This window comes from Meriones unguiculatus, chromosome 2 (assembly GCF_030254825.1).
Source record: "Meriones unguiculatus strain TT.TT164.6M chromosome 2, Bangor_MerUng_6.1, whole genome shotgun sequence".
Taxonomy (NCBI): Eukaryota; Metazoa; Chordata; class Mammalia; order Rodentia; family Muridae; genus Meriones; species Meriones unguiculatus.
This window is the reverse complement of record NC_083350.1, coordinates 162,733,291-162,754,156: the sequence shown is the minus strand read 5'-3', so window position 1 is coordinate 162,754,156 and position 20,866 is coordinate 162,733,291. Positions and strand designations below refer to the sequence as shown.

The window sequence follows — 20,866 nt, the reverse complement described above, 5'->3', positions numbered from 1 at the left end:
TGTTTTAGTCAGTGTTCTATTGCTGTGAAGAGACACCATGACCACTGTTACTTTGGTAATCATTTAATTGGGGCTGGTTTACAGTTTCAGAGGTTTAGTCCATTGTCATCATGGCAGGGAGCATGGCATCATGCAGATTGATCTGGTGTTGGAGAAGTAGCTTGAGAGTTCTCTCTGTACCTGTAGGCAGCAGGAAGGGAGAACCACTGGCATGGGCTTCTGAAATATCAAAGCCAACACCCAGTGATAAACGTTCTCTAAGAAGGCCATACCTCCTAATCTTTCAAATAGTTCCACTCCCCAAGCATTTAACTATATGAATCTATGGGGGCCATTCTTATTCAAACCACCATAGTAATAATTTACATGATTTTGTCAACAGAGAATAAGCATGTCATATTATTTTATTCTCTGTGTGTTCATCTAATTCTATGCATTTAGTGGGTCTGGTAATGTTCTTTAAAATACCATGTTGATGGGAACAGCAGTAATTGCTGCAAGTCATAATGTTGACAGTAAATCTATTTTTTCCTTTTTTAATTTTTGTGGTTTAGAAGAAAATTATATATTTTGTAGAAATCTTTTTTAATGCTTCAACACTGACTACTAAGTTTTCCGTGCATCATTTTCCATGTGAAAATTGAACCAAGCTGCCTCTTTATTCCATCTCTTTTTTTCTGTATAATTTCAGTAATATAAAAATGAAAGGTAATTTTGTCTTAATATTTGTTCTTAGATACTCTGTCTCTTCTGATCTTTTTTAAAGGGGAATTTGTCCTGAATTCCCTTGCCCCCATAATTATTTGCTGTATTTGGTGTATTTCTCTAGATTTGATTTTACTGTTTTTCTTCCACCTCTGTAAAAAAATAGGTCAGTGTTTTCTCTTTCATTTCTTATATTTGTAACTCTCAATCTTTGACCAAAATTTGCTTTATGCAAATGATTTAGGACATTTTTAGTGTTCATGGTTCCCTGATAATTGATTGTATGATATTGTTCTAAAGTTGATGTTGGAAAAAAACCTCCCATGTCATTTTTGTTTACTTTTCTTTTTCTTGTTTACTTTCAGCTGGTTGGTGGGGAATTTGACTTGGAGATGAACTTTATTATCCAGGATGCTGAGAGCATAACATGTATGACAGAGCTTTTGGAACACTGTGATGTAACATGTCAAGCAGAAATATGGAGCATGTTTACAGCCATCCTGCGAAAAAGTGTTCGGAATTTACAGACCAGCACAGAAGTGGGGCTAATTGAGCAAGTATTGCTGAAAATGAGTGCTGTAGATGACATGATAGCAGGTATGGCATGGCCGAGTAGAAAATTAAGATTTAAATAGTTATACAGTCTTGTGTACTTTATATTCTACAGTGAAAACAGATTTGTAGAAATTGCCCTGATTTAAAATATAAAATAGGAATGTACGGACAAATTGCCTTTTATGTTAATTGAAATACACAGACTAGAAGAAAAAACAAAGTTGTACTGTGCAATCATAATAAACAGTTTTTTCTTCCCCAAGTTTTAAAAGAACCTTGGTACTATGGAGTAAGTATAATAGAAAAATTATCAGAAAAATAAACAGTATCTCTTTTGTTACATATAACTCAACTATGACATATTTAAAATATCAGCCATTTACCAAGTTACTACAGTTCCATGTCTCCAATCTACTGTACCTGGCACCTGAAGAATTAGCAGAGTGTATCTTTTCAAAGCACCTATAGACTTTAATTTTTAAATATTTAGAATAAAACATTAAGAAAGAAGGAAATGAACGGTAATTTTGAGCACATTTTTGAAATTTTGGTTTTCTTACTATTTTGAGATCATGTCTGATTGCTTACAAAGTGTCATGTATTTCTGTTGAACATGGTTATAGATGAATAACTAACATTAAAAATGAGATTAAATTTGAACTACTCTCAGTGCCCAGAGTTATTTTACAGGAACTTGTATAGATGTGAGTGTTTGTGTGTATAAGTGCAGTAGTATATGTTGTAGAGAGCATCATTTTCCAATCCTGAGGTAAACACCGGCTTTGTTTGTTTCTCTTTAAGTGGCTGCTACTTTAGAGAATAGTTTAGGGGCATGCCCAGAATATGCACAGTGGATTATAGTAGCTGCTGGAGCTTAATTCATCATGAGCACTGTGATAAGAAACCAGTGAGGGCATGTTAAGCATTTCATGTCATATGTCAAGTTCTTTAATAATCTTACCTTTTCTTCTCAAGGTCCTTCCCAAAGGACCTTGTAACCGAAATATATTAGCAAAAGTAAAAATAATGAGTGTTTTGAGAGAAAAAAAGCCATGCTGCTTAACTACTTACAGGAGAGAAATTAAATGTGGGACCTTGCGGAGAATTTGAGGGAGTACGGCGCGTTATTACGCTCCCGTCTTTGAGTGCTGCAGTGTGTTAAGTTAACAGAGGTCCTCTTAAAGTTAAGTTTCATCACTGAAATGTGCGCAAATTTTGTAATAAATTGGTAACAATTTTTATAGTAGTCGTAGTTTTTTTTCTTTTTCAGATTTTTGTTGTTGAAAAGTTATCTGCCATAGTAAAATAAAATTAAACTGCTTACTTATGGGTAATCTACAAATTATAACACCATATATAAAAAATTTTAAAGTAACTCAAAACAAATTTTGTCTCATTCATCCCAATAATTGTAAATACAAAGTTGATATTTTACAAAATATTGTATGTAAATATTTAAGAAATCTTCAGTGATAGCTATTTTGGCTAAAAGGTTCTAGCTTTTATTTTTTTTAATTTTTGTTTTGTTTTCTTTTTTGAGACAGACTTTCTATGTGTAGCCATAGCTGTCCTGAATTCCCTTTGCAGACCATGCTGGCCGTGAACTCACAGAGATCTGTTTGCCTTTGCCTCTCAAGTGCTGGGATTAAAGGCATGTGCCATCATCTCCTGGCTGCTGCTTTATTTTTATATAGAATTTTCTCTTAGGAAGGAGCTTGATTTTATGATCTAACATTGTCATACATTTTAATTATTTAATTAATGTGGCATCTTGTTTCATTTAAAGATTTCTCAAGAATGACCTGGACACTGCCAAAATTTTACCATAGAGATTGTTCATTCCTTTTACTAATAAGTAAAAGATAATGAATTACTTATTGCTGATGATAATCATATTGGATTTTGAAATATGTAAATAATGTGATTTTCCAAATTCCAATAATTAATCTTTGGTATTTGACATTATAGATTTTATAATAAAAATATATCATTTCTGTCTACCCTAATCTACCCTCAGAATAATTGGTGATAATTAATCATTTCTGTCTATCCTAACCTAGCCTCGTATATTAATTGGTGATAAGTTTTAGTTTCATATATATGTGTATATATGTGTGTATATGTATTGTATTAACTTGCATATAATATAAGTACTTTAGAATCTAAGATGTATCAATACTCACATGTTTAATTTCTTGCAAAGAATATTGAGAGAAATAGTAATCATAGGTAGAGATAAAGTTATCAGATACCAGAATAATTTTTCTCATTATTTGGTGAGTTGTATGCACTACACATTCGTAAGCATTCCCATTAGCATAGTGAATATCTGTAGCACCTTGTTTAAATTAGACCCACTTTCATGTTAGTGACAGGAAGAGTTCTGGAACCATACATACTGCATGGGTTTGAACACTGCCTGCTATTTGCTGTGCATGCACTGTTGGGCAGTGTGACTAAGTAATTTGGTATATAACTTATCAATTTTAAAAGCAGATGATGTATTTAAAAACTCACAGTGTGATTTTGAGGGTTTCTGATACTAGTACATACTTAACACTTAACATAGTGTCCCATGCGGAGTAAATGCTCAGAAATGTTAACTCCCCAAGACTAAATGTTTCACTACCATGTTTTGTTGGTTAACTGCCAGTTTCCAGTTGAAAACAGCCTGTGTGCAATGCAAAGCCTTGCTACCTTTGAGTATTTTTACCTCCCCTTTTCTACTTGTAACAAATCTCTGTGTTTGTATTATGAATCAGAATAGGCATAGTGAAGACACTGAGGCATGTTAGATTTGTAAGCAGAAGTAACACTTACTCACTTCCTGCACCTTAAAAGTACAGAATCTTGAGAGATGAGCTCATGCCTAGAGTAGAGAGTAACCGTATTCTCCTTTGTAGATCTTCTAGTTGATATGCTGGGGGTTCTTGCAAGCTACAGCATCACTGTCAAGGAGCTGAAGCTTTTATTCAGCATGCTTCGAGGAGAAAGTGGAATCTGGGTAAGCTGTGGTCAGAGGGAGGGGTCTTTAGTACAGTCTGTTAGTACTTAATGGTCAAGGGATTGTCACTGGAGAGCCATAAATAAGAATTAGTAATGGTAACTATTTCCTTCTTAGGCCATTTAATAAATCATTTAAATGTAATTTTTTAATAATTACCAATCAGTCTATTGATTAAAATGTGGTTTACTAGGTATTATCGCTAACTTTGTATAGTGACTATTTCTTTGTTTTTCCAGCCAAGGCATGCAGTAAAATTATTGTCAGTTCTTAATCAGATGCCTCAAAGACACGGTCCTGATACATTTTTCAATTTCCCTGGGTGTAGTGCTGCGGTAAGCTTTAGATTCATGTACATATTTACCTGTCTCTCTGTTATCTGAGTTTATTTGGTATTAGATTGCCCTGTGAATAAAATGGTAAAATTTTGCTGTTGTTGTTAGGGAGGGGGCTTGAGACATTCTTGTTATGTAGACCTGGCTGGAGGCCTCTACCCCACAGTCATCCTGCCTCAGCTTTCCTGACGCTAGGATTAGGGCCATTAATCATAGGTATAGATAACCAAGTAAACCAAGCCCTGTTTACTGATGGTGTTTGGCTTCACTGTGCTTTAGAGTTATTCCTCACTCCATTAACACTATTCAGGACAGGTTTTCTCAGCTAAAACTATTTCAGCTTTATTTAAAAAACAATGAAGTCCTACTAAAAACTAGCATAAGGAATCAGAATCAGAAAATTATGTGGTGTGTTTGTCAGTCACGTGTGTTTATATTGTAGACTTTAAAGGAGGGGTTTGGAGAACCATGTGGAGCATGCTGAGCAAGCTGGAAATGATATTTAACCCATCGTTTGCCTCAACAGACAGCAAATGAAAGTTATTTAAGTGAAATGGTAGTAGTTGATTTTCGGGGGGAGGGAAATTTGACCAGAGTGACTTTGTATTTCATTTAAGTGATAATTTTCCCTTTTTTATTGTCCTGTAGGCAATTGCATTGCCTCCTATTGCAAAGTGGCCTTATCAGAATGGCTTCACCCTCAACACTTGGTTTCGTATGGATCCATTAAATAACATTAATGTTGATAAGGATAAACCTTATCTTTATTGGTAAGTAGTATACTAAATTATTGGACTTTTGTCTTTATGTACTTGAATTTTGAAATTATACACTGTGTTATAAAATTTATATAGCTAATATTTATTTATTTACTAATGATTCTAAGTGTATTCATATTTTAATTTTTTCTTCCACTTGCAATATAAGAATCAAAGATAAGTCTGTTAGAGGGATCATAGGGTTTCTACTGGCTGATGTAGGAAGTAAGACACCAGTTCCCACCAGAGTTTGACTGCTTTTTCTTTAATTTCTATAAGCATAATTCACATAGAGGTTAAAAATAACAGTGGCCATATGAGAAATTATAACCAAATAAGATGGTTTAGTAACCGTGTGCTTATTTAGATTAATTAATATATATTAATCTAAATTAATTAATTAATATAATAAATAAATATATTAATCTAAATAATCACACGGTTATATATACATACACATATATATATATATATATATATATATATATACACATATTTGATCAATCATATTATTGGCGAAATCAGCTCTTTTTTTGGTAAGATCTATTGACAGGCCTAGTAGATTAGAGACCAGGTTGTTACTGAGAACATGAACTGTGTTGAAATGAGTTTTGAGTGGGCCTTCACAGTAGTTGAAGTCTGCCCAGTAAACATTTGGATCATTAATTTGTTTTATGTCTGTGGTATTTTACATGTGAATATAACATTTCCATGTCCAATTATTTTTGAGTTAAATATTTTATTATTTTAGTTATCGTAAATCTTATGTTTTAGTCTCTGTTTTGCCAATGTGTTAAGTATGACTATACAGAGAATTCAGTTTCATTGTGTAAGGTTTTAGTAGGCATTGCTGTATTTCTTTTAACCAGATTTTTGTATTCTTGTATTAATACAGTTTTCGTACTAGCAAAGGAGTTGGTTACTCTGCTCATTTTGTTGGCAACTGTTTGATAGTCACATCTCTGAAGTCCAAAGGAAAAGGTTTCCAGCACTGTGTGAAGTATGATTTCCAACCACGCAAGGTAGGGCAGAGTAGATGCTTGTTCCCCTTGGAAGTCATGTCAGTTGCCAGTCACCTTGTCTCAGGGCTTTGCAGCTCTAACATCTGTAATATTCTTTCACTTTTCTCCTGACTCTCCATGCTTTCCTCGTTCCTGTATTTTCTTCTCACCTTCTTCTCACCTGTCTGATTTTTGTCTTTTGTGAGATATCTTTTGATCTCTTCTGTTGTTTACTCACTCTTGTTCATGCTTTAAGTCTGGTTTAATTTGTGGCATTCTTCCAGGATGTATATGCTGAATATTTGCCAGGTACATGCCTGTATAACTAGGAATATGACAGTGGACAGAACAGGAAACATCTCACTTCTTTGTGTTTACATCTTACTGGGATTTTTATCCATTTGTACAATTTCTTCTACTCTTATTCTTCAGTGCTCTGTTCTTTGGAGGTGAGATGTTGACACTTGACTATGTTTCCACTCCCAGGTCTCAGAATATAAAATACTAAGTTGCCTTTCTCCAGGTCTGTATTCACACAAGTGCTGAAGTCCTCTGAAGTCCTCTGAGATCTGCCATCCTCATAATTGGGGCATGCTCTTCTTCTTCTTTTTGATTAATTTTCAGTACTATCTGTTATATCTCTGAAATCTGTTTTCTTCTAAAATTTTATTATTTGCAGTTTAACTTCTTTACATTGCTTTCTCTTCATCTTAAATGATTAGTTTCTTTCCTAAACTGTTTTGTATACTAATCCTAGACTTAGATTCATGATGACATGCATTTACTTAAGATAAGGGTTTACTTTTTTTTAGGAACCACAAAATATATTGAAAATTCTATCCATATGCTTTATCATGTGAGTGAAGTACATTTATCCCAGTCATCAGATCATATCCTATCAGAATGTTCTGCTTCATGCAACATTAATGTGTAGTCTTTTTCTTGGTTTCCTACCTCCCTTTCCCCCTCTGTCATGGGGATCCAGCCAATTTGCATGCATGCCTGCAAGACACTTGCATGCTAGGTAACCAGTATATGAAATAGCTTCACCCCGCTTGTCTTCCTTGATATATGTTATTTTCAGATAGAATTATTTTATTCAAATCTTCATTATTCATTTATATGCCCATTTAGTGATTGTTGAGACTAAAATCTGTGACAGATTTATTTTTCATTTTCCCAGTGCCTGATAGAGTATTGAATTCAGTAGACTGTAATATATTGAGTAGCTTTATGAAAATATGACTTACATAGGACCTGGAGAGATGGCCCAGAAATTAAGAGCACCGGATGTCCAGAGGATCTGGGTTTAATTCCCTGCATTTACATGGCTGCTCACAAACTGTCTTTAACTCCAGTTTTATAGGATCTGACACCCTCACATAGATAATCATGTAGACAAAGCAAAAAAAAAATATATATATATGATTTTAACAAATAAAAAAGGCTTTTTCTTTTTAAAGACATAAGTTTCATCAATCTAGATCAGTAGTTCTTTACTATTGTGGGTTCATAAAAGAAGTTTAATCTATTTGTTCTTGTTTTATTTGTTTTTTCCTATTTGTCTATAGAAATGCACTCCTGTTTCTTCTAGCTTTTTAAATATAGTGATTGCAAAGGGTCTTGTGAGGAGTAGGACACAGGAATGAAACAGGCTCAATTTTTTTTCTTAGAATATTCTAATAAACCTTGGAAATAAAAATCATAATTATTTGGCCTTACTGTTATTTATAATTATGGAAAAATAATTTTTAAATTTTTTCTTACTTTAATTTTTTTCTCCAATTAGAGAAAACTATACCTCAGAAAGTGGGCTACTTGCCTTTTCTAATAAGATTTGCACACTAAAACGTTTGTTTGCCTCTGGCACCATTTAAGAGGTGTCTGACCTTGTTAGAATGAGAGTGACCATTGGCATTTTAGCTCATTTATAGAAAGTGTTCAGTGCATGGCACCTCGTGATATTTGTGTAAATATTATGTTGTCTCTTTTTCTTCATTCTCATTTATTTTCTTTAAGTTATAATATATACCTCAGCAATTTTAGTATCAGTATATGTATTTTTCTTATTGTTGTATACTTTTACATATTAATTTTTGGATCTCAAATTGAATGTAGGCCACAACAGATGGTTAGTGTCAGTATGCATATGTACTGTCCAGATCTCTTACTATCTTTAAGTTGAAAATATCAAGTTAAACATTGGGGTTCTTTAAATTGGTGAAAACCCACTTGCATCTGTTGCATTTTGATTGTCCCAAGAAACAAAAAATTAAATGTAGCTTAACTGAGATTAGCTTATCCAGTTGATCCAAAAATATATATGAATACATGAATGTAATTTTTGTCATGTTTCTTATTATTTGTTATACTTATGACCCAAAATAAATGATTTTTTTCAAAACTATAAACCTGATCATGTTTTATTAAATAAACAAGTTAATGTTTCATTTAAGACATCATTGAAAATTAGTTTTCTGACTCAGTGATTCCATCAGTGCCATAAGTGACTTATCACTTATCACTGCACTTGTCTTAGCTCATGTTCTTACGGTTTTCTCCTGGAAGCTTTACAGCTTATTTGCATCCGCACTTGCCTGGCAGTTACTCTTCAGATCTGCTGCCAGTTATCTTTCAAAACTATAATGGTAATCATCTCATGTTTCTCATAATGTTTTAGAGATAAACCATTATGCAAAAGCAAAAGTCCAGTTTGCTACAGATGTTACCAGCATCTAAATACTGAGAAAGTTTTCATCAAGCCTCTGTGCTGAACTTTGGAGCATCCTTTTATTTACAACATTCTTTCGCTCTTGTTCATTCAGCAATTCCTTTTCATGCTGAAGGTTTGAGATGAAGTTTATTCACACAGTGATTTTTTTTTTAATAATTGTCTTCAATTGTTGAGTACCTCTCCATCAGTTCATAAGCAGCTGCTGCTTCTCTGTATCAGTGTTGGGGGCTGGGAGTTCCCTGGCTTTTCATCAGGGTCATAATAAATGGGAGGAAGAGACATGAGATGTAAAGTCCTTGATATTTCTTGTAGGGAAGTACAAAGGATATGATTGCATTTTAGAGCGTAGTAACTGTACGTGACCTTTGACATCCTAGTTGTTGTATTGCAGTGGTACATGATCAGCATCGTCCACATCTACAATCGATGGAGGAACAGTGAGATCCGCTGTTATGTCAATGGCCAGCTGGTATCCTATGGTGACATGGCTTGGCATGTTAACACAAATGATGTAAGTTTAAATTTCTTAAATGTATTTTACTCTATGGTCCCTCACTGTAATGTAAATAATGGCTGTTTGGTAGAAACATGCACATTTTTATTTCAAAGGTTTTATTAGTTTATATCTAATTCTTTAATTAATTTATGTTCATATAATTTATATTTAATTATTAAATATACTATGCAAATATCAGACATATGATTTAAAGTTATTTAAAAAGGTAAAAATAGGATGGGATTATGTGGTGCCCGGGGGTCAGGCCATGTAGGTGCCTCACATGTAAACACAGGTCTGGGTGTGCCCTTTGACACAGGACAAAAAGCTTGCCCAAATTGTATTGTAAAAATCTCAGTCTGGCTGCATGTGGTGGTGAATACTTTTAATCTCAGCACTTGGGAAAGAGGCAGTTGAATTTCTGAGCTCAAGGCCTGCCTGGTCTACAAAGTAAGTTTCAGAACAGCTAGAGTTACACAGAGAAACTGTCTCAAAACTCAAAACAAGAGCAAACCCCCCCCCCCAAAAAAAAAATCCTCAGTCTGGCACAGTGCTGAGAATTCCATGACAGAAAAGGACTGTGCATACACAAGGTGGATCATGTACGGGATGCCATCGTCATAACATGAGAGTCTTTCTTCCCTTTGTGTGGCATTGTTGGAGCAGCTGATGCTAGATTCTGGATAGGGAAGACATAGGGTTGAAATCTCAAGAATCTTCCCATTTCTGTAGTTTGGGTTTTCTTTTCCTTCCTCCTGGCATTTTAGGGCCAAAGTAAAACATGGTTTGTAGTGTCTATAGTACCTTTGGGGTCAGTGATATACAAACCTTCCTGGTTGTAATAATAATGACTAGCTTAAAAAAAAAAAAAAAAACAACTACTAAAATCTACTTCTAAAATTTGTCTGCATCTTCTTTAATTTCAATCTGTTCGAGGGCAGGGGTTATGAAATATTCTCTTTTTCTGTTTCATCTTAAATGGGTAAGACTTTTTACATTGTCTCTAGTCTGTCTGTAGATCAGTGGATGATAAGCTGTCCTGACCCAGCCAAGTTGACTTTATTCTGTGTTTGTATGACCTAGAAGTTAAGAGTCTTGGATTTTCACTAAGAACATTTTTTAAAAGACACAACAACAATAGCAAGCAAATCAATAAGGACATTCACAGAAGCTGCATGGAACATTCAGAACTTAGAATGTTCCTGCCTGTGCCTTTATAGGACAAGTTTGCTCTACTGCCCAGCTGACTTATAGTGGAACTATAGGCAGATGAAAACACAGAAATGAAATTCTGCTGCCTGTCTGTTTTCTGATGTTGCAGGGGGATTCAGTCTCTTTATTACTAACATATGAAGGAAGCCCCTTTAGTTTTGTTGATTGACATTAGCTGAAAAGACACTATTTAAAAAAAAAAAAAAACAACAATGGGAGATTTAAAATTCTCTGTCGTAGTACTTAAGGAAATACAAAAGCCTGGTTATATACACGTGCTTTATGTAGTAGTAATTTTCAATTTCCACAATTTAAGTTACACTTGGCATTTTTAATGATAAGTTCTTGCTTTTATATTCCATTTACATTTTTGTTATTGTATGTATTTTTGTTATTGTATGTATGTATGTATTTTTTTGTTATTTTATGAAGCACAAGTGGGATTTCATATTTGATAGATCTGTCTGCCTAGTGACTGATTTTTCTGGCTCTGCCTAATTGATAGCTGGATGTTGATATGCTTATTCAGTTGAGGTGCAGGATAACCTGTGGAGATGAGGGAGGACAGTGAGCAGTAACTGCTGTCTCTGCCTTTATTGGGTGGCATTGAAAGGATGTAGGTGCCAGGCTTTCTAGATGGGAGATCTTTTAGGTGAACGTTATATTCAGCAAATTGAATCATTGTGTTTTTGCTTCTGTATAATCTCTACTCATAAGAAGAAATTCTTCATCATTGCTGATTTAAAAAAAGGGGGTGATGTATCCATCCATGTGGAGAAAGAAAGTAGAATTAAAACATTTAATCCTATGAATTTCATAGTTAAGATTTGGCAAAGTTCATAGTTAAGATTTGGCAAATCATTCTTTTAAGCTCTCTAAATTTGTTCAGTTGTAAATTATTAACAATTTAAATTAATTTCTTTCATGAAACAAAGTATAATTTGTTTTCTGAATTATGAAATTCAGTTATAAACAGTTACAAAATTTGCCTTTAGTGTTACAGTTTGAACATATAGTCAGATCTGAGGATGCAATTGATGTTTGTGCACTTAACTCCTATTTAGCTAACTTTATTCTTCTAGAACTTATTATTTTACTGTTATTATTGAAATAGTTGAAAAATAAATTAAACAATGCTTTTCTTTATTATTGGTATCTTAAAGTATTCCTGTTAGTGAATAAATGCATTCTTAAATATTCTGTCATTACAAAATAACAATTTATTTTTTGTGACTTTTAAAAATAGAGCTATGACAAGTGCTTTCTTGGATCTTCAGAAACTGCTGATGCCAACAGGGTATTCTGTGGCCAGCTTGGGGCTGTGTATGTGTTCAGTGAAGCTCTTAACCCAGCACAGATATTTGCAGTTCATCAGCTAGGACCTGGTTATAAGGTAGGAGTAACCATATTATTACAAGTTCTCTGCAAATGTTTTATTGTACAGTTTACTGTAACTACCTAATTTAGTGAAAATTTTTGTTCAGTGTGGTTAAGTGGTTACTGTGATTCTTCTTTTCATCTGTTCTTTCTATTTTTAATTATTATCCTTTCATGATTTTCTATTTTACTGAAGGTATTTTGATATTAAAGATGTGCCTTTACTTATCAATTCTGAAAAAGTATTTTCTAACAGTATGTTGCTTATTACAATGGTATTTGACATCTCAGATTTTGAAATATGTACGTTATATTATGATCACACAAAATGACTCCTCAAGGGCTGAGTGCTTAAGAGCGCTCCCTGCTGTTCCAGACAGCAACCACGTGGTAGCTCACAACCATCTATAATGGGATCTGATGCCCTCTTCTGGCATGCAGACTTACGTGCAGGTAGAGCACTCATACACATAGAATACACAAATCCATAAATCTTCAATAAAAATGACTTGTCGGAAAGGGTAACATGGGTTAGAGAGTTAGAGGAAGAAGCATTGTCAAATGCTGTGTCCAATTGAGGTCACTCATTTTATGCATGTGCATTTATTTGTTCCTAGTATTGTGTAAAGAACGGGGTAATAGGTGTGCTCCTGTCACAAAACCACTAACACTGACTCATCATACATTCTGATTTCTATTTTGCTGTGAAATAGATACATTTTAGGCAAGATATAGCATTGATTCCTATGAATCAATTTTTAATGAGGATGCTTGGTTAAGTATGGGTAGATTATTTAAATCACATTTGGAGTTATACAATTTTAGACTATTTGGAGGTGAGACAAAATTATACATTATAAATCGAAGTTGAGTCAGTCACTGGTAGTGCATGCCTTTAATTCCAGCATTTTGGAGGCAGTCAGATTTCTGAGGTCTAGGTCTGGTCTATAGGCATCTGGATCCCTTTCTCACATTAGAAAACATACAGGCTTGTAAGGATTACTAGTAAAACATATCAGAGTTGGACAAGACAAGCAAACAGAAGGAAAAGAGCTGAAGAAAAGGCACATATCTCAGAAACCCACTTGCTTCCGCACTCAGGAATCCCATACAGACACTAAACTGGAAGTCATGTAAGCACAGAGAACCTGTTATGTAGGCACTATTCATGCTGCCTCCATCTTGGTGAGTTCATAGGAGCTTTGCCCATGTTGATTTAAAGAACCTTGTTTTCTTTCATTTTTTTATTTCTTTAAATTCATTTTACATCCTTGTTGTAGCCCATCTCTCCTCTCCTCACAGTCCCACGCTCTCTCTCTCTCTCTCACTCCTCCCAGTTCCGCCTTTCCTTTTCCGCTTTCTCAGATCCCTTTCCAATCCACCCCAGCTCATCAAGTTGCATCAGGACTGAGCTTGTCCTCTTCCCCTGTGGCCTGTAAGATAGTCCCACCAGGGGAGAGTGATCAAAAAGTTGTTGGAAAGTGAGTCCATGTCTAATGCAGTCCCTGCTTCCTATACTAGAGGACCCACATGAGGCCTAAGCTACCCACCTGCTACATCTGTGTAGGGGGCCTGGGTCCAGTTCACGCATGTTTCTTGGTTGATGCTTCAGTCTCAGCAAGTCCCTTTGGGCCCTGGTTCATTAGCTCTGTTAGTCTTCTTGTGGAGCTCCTGTCACCTCCAGGTTCTTTTCTTTTTCTTTTTCTTCCCACTTTCCCACAAGATGCCCTACACATTACCCACTGTTTGGCTGTGAACCTCCTTATCTGTTTTGAGGTGCTGCTAGTTAGTGCCTGTCAGAGAACAACTCTGTCAGGCGCCTGTCTGCAAGTTTACCAGAGCATCCTTCATAGTAATATATTGAAGAGGCATGGAGAGAGTGCGCAAACTAGTCTTTGTCACTGATTTTAGTGGAATTGCTTTGAGTTTTTCTCCGTTTAAATTGATGTTGGCAATCTGTTTGCTGTATATAGTTTTAAAGCTTAAAGTACATGTATATACATACATATATGTATATATACATATACATTGCTCAACATATGTACATATATATGTACACACACACACATACTCAGACATATGAGTGTTTGTCTACATCTATGTATGTAAACCACATGTGTGCCTGGTGCCTAAGGAGGCCCAAATGGGGCATTGGATCCCTTTGAAATGGAACTGCAGATGTTTTTTTTGTGCTGCTATTTGGGTTCTGGGAACTGAACCCAGGACCCCTGTGTTCTTTACCAGTGAACCATCTTCCCACACTGTGAAATAACTTTTTTTAAGCACTAATTAAATGGCATTAAGTACAGTGACAACAATATATTTAAATATGAGAAATTGATAAATAATATAAGTATTAATACAGTATCATTAATATAAGTAAAATTCAGAATCAATAAGAACTTCCTAGCAGCACATACTGGAAGGGGAAAGATCTAAGTATTGTATAGTTCTTCTACTAAGAAAGGAGACAGCATTATGTTGAACAGCTTTACAAATTAGAAATTTATCATTTGGTTCTTTTTATGGAGTGTTCTGTTATAACAGTGGTAACAATGAGTAGAAGTCCTAAGTCACTGTACTCCTTCTACAAGTAGTACCTGTATGTAGGGTATGGAGTGTCTTCACTAAAGTTCGGCATTTATACAAGAAATACCTCTAATTGTGGGCATGGCATGAGAAAGTATTATATTAAGTTATAGAAATCTGTATACACCTAATCATTATTTAATGAAGATTGTAAATTCATGAGCACACATGAATTTCGTCAGTTGGAAATACAAAGTACAGTTATTGCTCAACAGTTTGTGTCTGCAAAACTCTTTGATATTGACAGGGGTTTACTAGAAATTTAGATTAAGAAAAAAAAAATGCAAACAAAACCCAGCCATATTCTGACAGGAACAGTCACACACTTCACTTCAGTGAGCAAAGTCACTGCTTGCAAGAGAGCTGTGTATATTTAGACCGTGCAGAGTATGTAGGATGTAGTTAGTCAGTTTGCCTGATACTATATTACACGAAAACTTTGATACAAGAATACATGTGTGGTGAGGCTGTTACATCACATTCCTGTTACTTTTGTAATCTTACTCCTGTATCTCTCTGTACCCTCAAGAGGGGTTTCCCTTCCTTTTTTTTCATTTTAATACATTATTGTAACCTACAGAGTTCATATTTAAGAATCTTACAATTACTATAGAAAAAAATTGCAAAATAAAAATTCTCACAGTGCTGTCGGTAACTAAGCATATGTCTTTTCATTTAGCTGCATTCAGAGCTGTCCATATGGGCTGGAAATACCTGGAACACCTTTGTTTCTACTTTTATCTCACATATTTGAGAATGACTTCCTTAGCCTTTAAAATGCGTAAACCACAAATAAGAAAAAAAACATACTATTTTTATTTTTGTGAAACTGGCTGAAACTTAATATGATTAGCTGTAGTTGCATCCACTTTCCTGTTAATGACACAATTTCATTCTTTTTATGGCTAAATAAATACTTCCATTGTATATATGTGACTCATTTTTTTAAATCCATTTTCGTTTTGTAGGATACCTGGATTGGTTTCATAACTTAGCTACTGTAGCTAGATGTATATTGAGCACCGATATGCAGGTGTCTCTGTAATGTGCTGACTTGGCATCCTTTTGGGAAAACACCAGGAGTAGTATAGTGTGTCATAGGTTGAATCAGTTTTTCACTGGCTAAGTAACTTCATAAGGATTTCCATAGTAGTTGGGACATCTGCTTTTGTGCCAGATACTTGCAATTTTTCTTACTCTGGTCCTATGTTAGAACCTGATACAGATATGAACATTATTCTTCTCCCTCAAGTTTGCTTTAGTTATCCAGGGTCTTTTGTGTGTTGGAATGTCTAACATATTGAGCATAAATGAAAGTGACATAAAAGTATGTCTGAAGTAGAATTTATGAATATTTTAGGTATGGTAGATCTAAAGACCTTAGTAACTCCACTTCAAATAAATTTAAGAGAGTTGAGCACTTGGACCAGTTTCAGAAGAGACAGAACATCTTGCCTGGGGCTGCTGTAAGTGCCAATTGCAGCTGAAGTTGCTGGAGATGGCTGAGGCACAGCAGTGTCTGAGGAACAGAGTACCTTGTGAGGAGTGCAGGAGGGCCCCCAGCTGGAAGAGGTGCACAGGAGTTCACTTTCAAGCACACATATACTATTGTTTAGTGCTTTTGTGCTTAAGGAAACTATAAGACTGGTTTGTTTAGTTTTGATGTGATGGTTCCAGCAATTTTATGGTCAGTGCCAAGCCTGAGAAGGAAGCAGAGGCGAGGGAACAGAAACACAAGACCTTTGTAGAGAAATGTGAAAAACAGGTTGGGCATTTCCTCATACAACCTCTGGGCCAACAGCCAGAGAGGTATCTTTTGAACAGTGTACACCAGGAGTGTGAGGAAAAGACAACTTATGCTTCATCCTGGAAGGGGAACAGAAATGCTTCTTGATCAAGGGGCCTACCAGCTCATGTTGATGCTGTACAACTGGGAGCAGGCTAAGAGCCTGGAGTCATGCCAAACTGCCTATCTATAAGGCCAGAAAGGAACAGAGGAGAAGAGCACAGGAGTAGCTAGGGTGCTGCGGAAGTCTACCATTCCCTTCGAGAAGAACTGTAGACGTACTTGGAGGGAGGACATATAAAAGTTGCAGGAGCCTTTGTTAGGATTTATCTTATCAACACCAAATATCATGTGCAGTGCTGCATCCACTGTGTCTTCTGGCTTCCCAACTCCAAGTCCAAGCTGGACAATTGGGGAGGAGGTAGGTCCTGGAGACCCATTCCTTATAGCTGATAGCTGTCCTCAAGGCAGGTGACAATGAAAAATCAATATGTGACCCCAGCTGCTCACTGTTGTGGGGCCAATCTCCTGAATAAGAAACCCTGATACCATGTTCCCAGCTTCCAACTTCCTCCACTTCTGCTGCCCCTCACAATATAGCCAGAAGGCCTGTACAGTGTCCCTGGCCCTATCCCAAGCTATCATTCCTCTCTCTAATTTGAGTTAAATGGCTCAGCTACCTGCATCTCCACCTCCCATCTGTGTTGTGTCCAAATCCTAGGTGTCTAAGGAGAGAGAGGAATCACAAAGTGAGCACCCCAGCTTAGGAGCATGTGACCCCTAAAAAGGAGGATTGGTCCTTCATGGACTGTATTCAGTTTTTTATTTCTATCTAGTCTTTCCTTTGGAAACTGGCCAATAATCAATTTCAGATGCTCAAATTAAACAAGAGCCCCACAAAAGGTCAAACAACCACAAAAACATAAGAAAAAAAAAAAGACAAGACAAAAATGGAGAAACAAAAATAAAGAAAACCCTTGAAAATAGAAAAAAATAGAAAACTGATCGAGGAATCAATGTTTGGAAAAACCATACATTTCTTATCAGAAAATTGGGAATTTTGGGATAAAAAAAGTTTTCTAAAGTTATGAAAGAAAACACCCTTCCAAGCCAGACTTCATCCAATGAAACTATCTTTAGGAATGGGAAATAAAAATTAGGGGAAATTTTGACAAGAGCACACTTCAGTGACCAAAGTCGGAAGCGTAGAGCGTAAGGACTGAGCCACCAACACTACAAATAAAAGGTGTAGGTAAAAGGAAAGTCCTCTTTTTCTTGATTTCTCTCAAATGTACGCAGTTGATTAAAGCAAATATCCTTCATGTGAAATTTATGTATATAATGTATGTAATACAGAAAATTGCTAACAGAAAATTTGAGAGAGGCTGTAAATAGTCTTTTATAGTAAATAGTTTCCATGTTTTAGTGTTTAGAAATGAATTGAGATGGACTAAAGTAACTAACCTGAAGTCAGTAAAGTCAAAGTCACATGCTTGACCTCTCTTTCAAATCAAACTGTGCAGTTACACAGTTGAAAGAGGGAATAAAAACAAGAGCAACAGAACCAAAATATCTGGGCACAAGGATCTTTTCTGAGACTGATTCTCCAACCAAGGACCATGCATGGATTTAACCTAGAACAGAACCCCTGCTCGGATGTAGCCTATGGCAGCTCAGTGTCCAAGTGGGTTTCCCTAATAAGGGGAACAGGGACTGTCTGTGACATGAACTCAATGTCTGGCTCTCTGACCTCCCCTCACCCCCACCCCGAGGGAAGAACAGCCTTGCCAGGCCACAGAGGAGGACATTTGCAGCCAGTTCTGATGAGTCCTGATAAGCTAGGGCCAGATGGAAGGGGAGGAGGAATTTCCCTGTCAGTGGAGTTAGAGAGGGGTATGGGAAGAGATGAAGAAGGGAGGGTGGAATTGGGAGGGAAAGAGGGAGGAGGCTACAGCTGGGATACAAAGCAAATAAAATGTAATTAATGTAAAAAAATAAAATTTAATTTAAAATATGTTAAGTATAAAAAAAGGAAAGAAATGAGGTATAGGGTAATAGATAGGCTAAACTAAATATGAAAAAGAACATTTGTTATTCTATTCATTTATTTTGGTGAATATTGGATAAGTGAGCAAGATACATTTATAGGAGTAAATAACTCGTATCCTCTGTCATAATTTAAGGCAAGATTATATAGGGTTGTTTTGTTTTTTTCCCGAGACAAGGTTTCTCTGGGTAGCTTTGGCTGTCCTGGACTTGCTTTGTATACTAAACTGTCCTCAACCCCACAGTGATCCACTTGCCTCTGCCTCCCAGAGTGCTGGGGTCACAGGCGCCTGGGTAAGATTTATATTTTCAAACAAGACTGACTGAGTATCTCTGGCTGGCCTGGAACTCATGTGCTGGTTCTGTTGTCTTTTCTTAAAACTCAGTAACATTGCTATGTCTTGAGGTGGTTAATTTTGCATATATGTGGAATATTTTGTATATTTTTATGTTTCAAAAATTTTTGTTAACACTATTTGGTATTACTATTACCATTAATTGTTTTTTTTTTTCTGTTTTGTTGCTTTGAAACTTTTTTCTTTTTCCCCTTCATTACTTGAGATTGAATATGGGTCTTTATGTATTCTAGGAAAACTCTACACTGAGGTATATCTCTCATAATGTATTTGTATAGTATTGAGAAAGGGCTTCACTAATTTGATGGGGTTGTGTTGAACTTAGTTTAGTCCAGGCTGCCTTGACTATGTAGTCTTCCTCCCTCAGCCTCTTAATTCTCTGAGATTATGAGTCTGCTTCTTCGGGCCTGATGTTTTAAGAACAATGACTATACATATTCAATCTACTTTGCTTACTTTTGCAATTTCCTTAAAACTTTATCTTCTTTATTTTTCTTATTTCAAAATCTAAAGATAAAATTTACAGAAAATTTATAATTACTATAATAAACAGTTTCCCCCCGAATCACTTGAAAATAACTGCTTTTATGATATCTCTTTATCACTGAATGTTTTGTTTTACAGACAAGAACACTCTTCTTCCAAATTATTGTGTTGCATTAAGTCTAAATATAATGAATGCATTAGCTAAGTTTGAGAACCCATTAAATTTCTGTTAATTTTCCCATAATGTTCCTTCCAAGAAAACAGTTCAGTTTGCTGCATTTATATTGTACAGTATCTTTAAGCCTGCTGACTGAACAGTTTCTCAGATTTTCTTTTTCTTCCTTTGTTTCATTGTTTCCTTCTTTCTTTCTCTTTTTTCCTGTTTGTTTTGTGTTTTTGAGACAGGGTTTCTCTTTGTAGCCTTGGCTGTCCTAGAACTTGCCCTCTAGACCAGTCTGGCACCTCCAACTCACAGAGATTTGCTTGCCTCTGTTTCCCAAGTGATGGGATAAAAGGTGCATGCCATAATTGCTTGGGCAGTTTCTAAGATTTTTCATAAAAATATCCATATGAATATTTTAAGGCACATTCTGGTGTGTTTTCTGAACCTTTTCTTATTTCCTCATGGATACCCTCTTAACTCTTTTTCCAGCCCTCACATGGGACTAGGCTCTTTAGCAGATACCTTCCCTTATCTGTCTGACCCCCAGGTGACTTTTAGATCTGCAGAACAGCCTTGTTACCCTGATTTCTTAGGCAAATGTGGTCCCTGTCTTCACCTTCGTCAGGCTCTAGCCACCCATGCTATTCCGCCCTTTCTCTTCTATCAGATTCAGTGTTTCTGATTTTACTTTGAGGTCTTCTATTTATTTGGAGTTAAGTTTTGTGCAGGGTGAAAAGTAGTCTGCATGGCAGAGCCTTTCAGAGGCCCTCTGTGGCAGGTTTCTAACAGCACAGGCTCTAAGAGCAACAATCAATAAATGGGACGTCATGAAAAGCTTCTGTAAAGCAAAGGACACCGTCATCAAAACAAAACGACTGCCTACAGATTGGGAAAGAATCTTCATCAACCCTTTATCTAACAGAGGACTAATATCCAGTATATATAAAGAACTAAAGAAGCTGAAAAGCAGCAAACCAAGTAATCCACTTAAAAAAATGGGGAACAGAGCTAAACAGAGAATTCTCTGTAGAGGAATATTGAATGCAGAGAAACACTTAAATGCTCAATGTCATTAGCCATTAGGGAAATGCAAATCAAAACAACCCTGAGATTTCACCTTACACCCATCAAATGGCCAAGATGAAAAACTCAAGTGACAGCACATGGGTTGTGTGAAGAAAGGGGAAGCCTCCTCCACTGCTGGTGGGAATGTAAACTTGTACAGCCATTCTGGAAATCAATCTGGCGCTTTCTCAGACAACT

The 20,866-nt window shown here is 35.9% G+C and overlaps 1 protein-coding gene across 2 annotated transcripts in view; it reads left to right on the top strand.

The window, feature by feature from the left end:
• Nbea (neurobeachin) overlaps positions 1–20,866 on the top strand; it is a 525,499-nt gene that overhangs the window by 70,099 nt on the left and 434,534 nt on the right. For both annotated transcript variants that reach the window (XM_060378339.1, XM_060378338.1), the window contains exons 2-8: positions 1,071–1,302; positions 4,164–4,264; positions 4,504–4,599; positions 5,248–5,369; positions 6,253–6,379; positions 9,484–9,603; positions 12,047–12,193. In XM_060378339.1, coding sequence (XP_060234322.1) covers positions 1,071–1,302; positions 4,164–4,264; positions 4,504–4,599; positions 5,248–5,369; positions 6,253–6,379; positions 9,484–9,603; positions 12,047–12,193 — 945 coding nt within the window. The remainder of the gene's footprint in view (positions 1–1,070; positions 1,303–4,163; positions 4,265–4,503; positions 4,600–5,247; positions 5,370–6,252; positions 6,380–9,483; positions 9,604–12,046; positions 12,194–20,866) is intronic.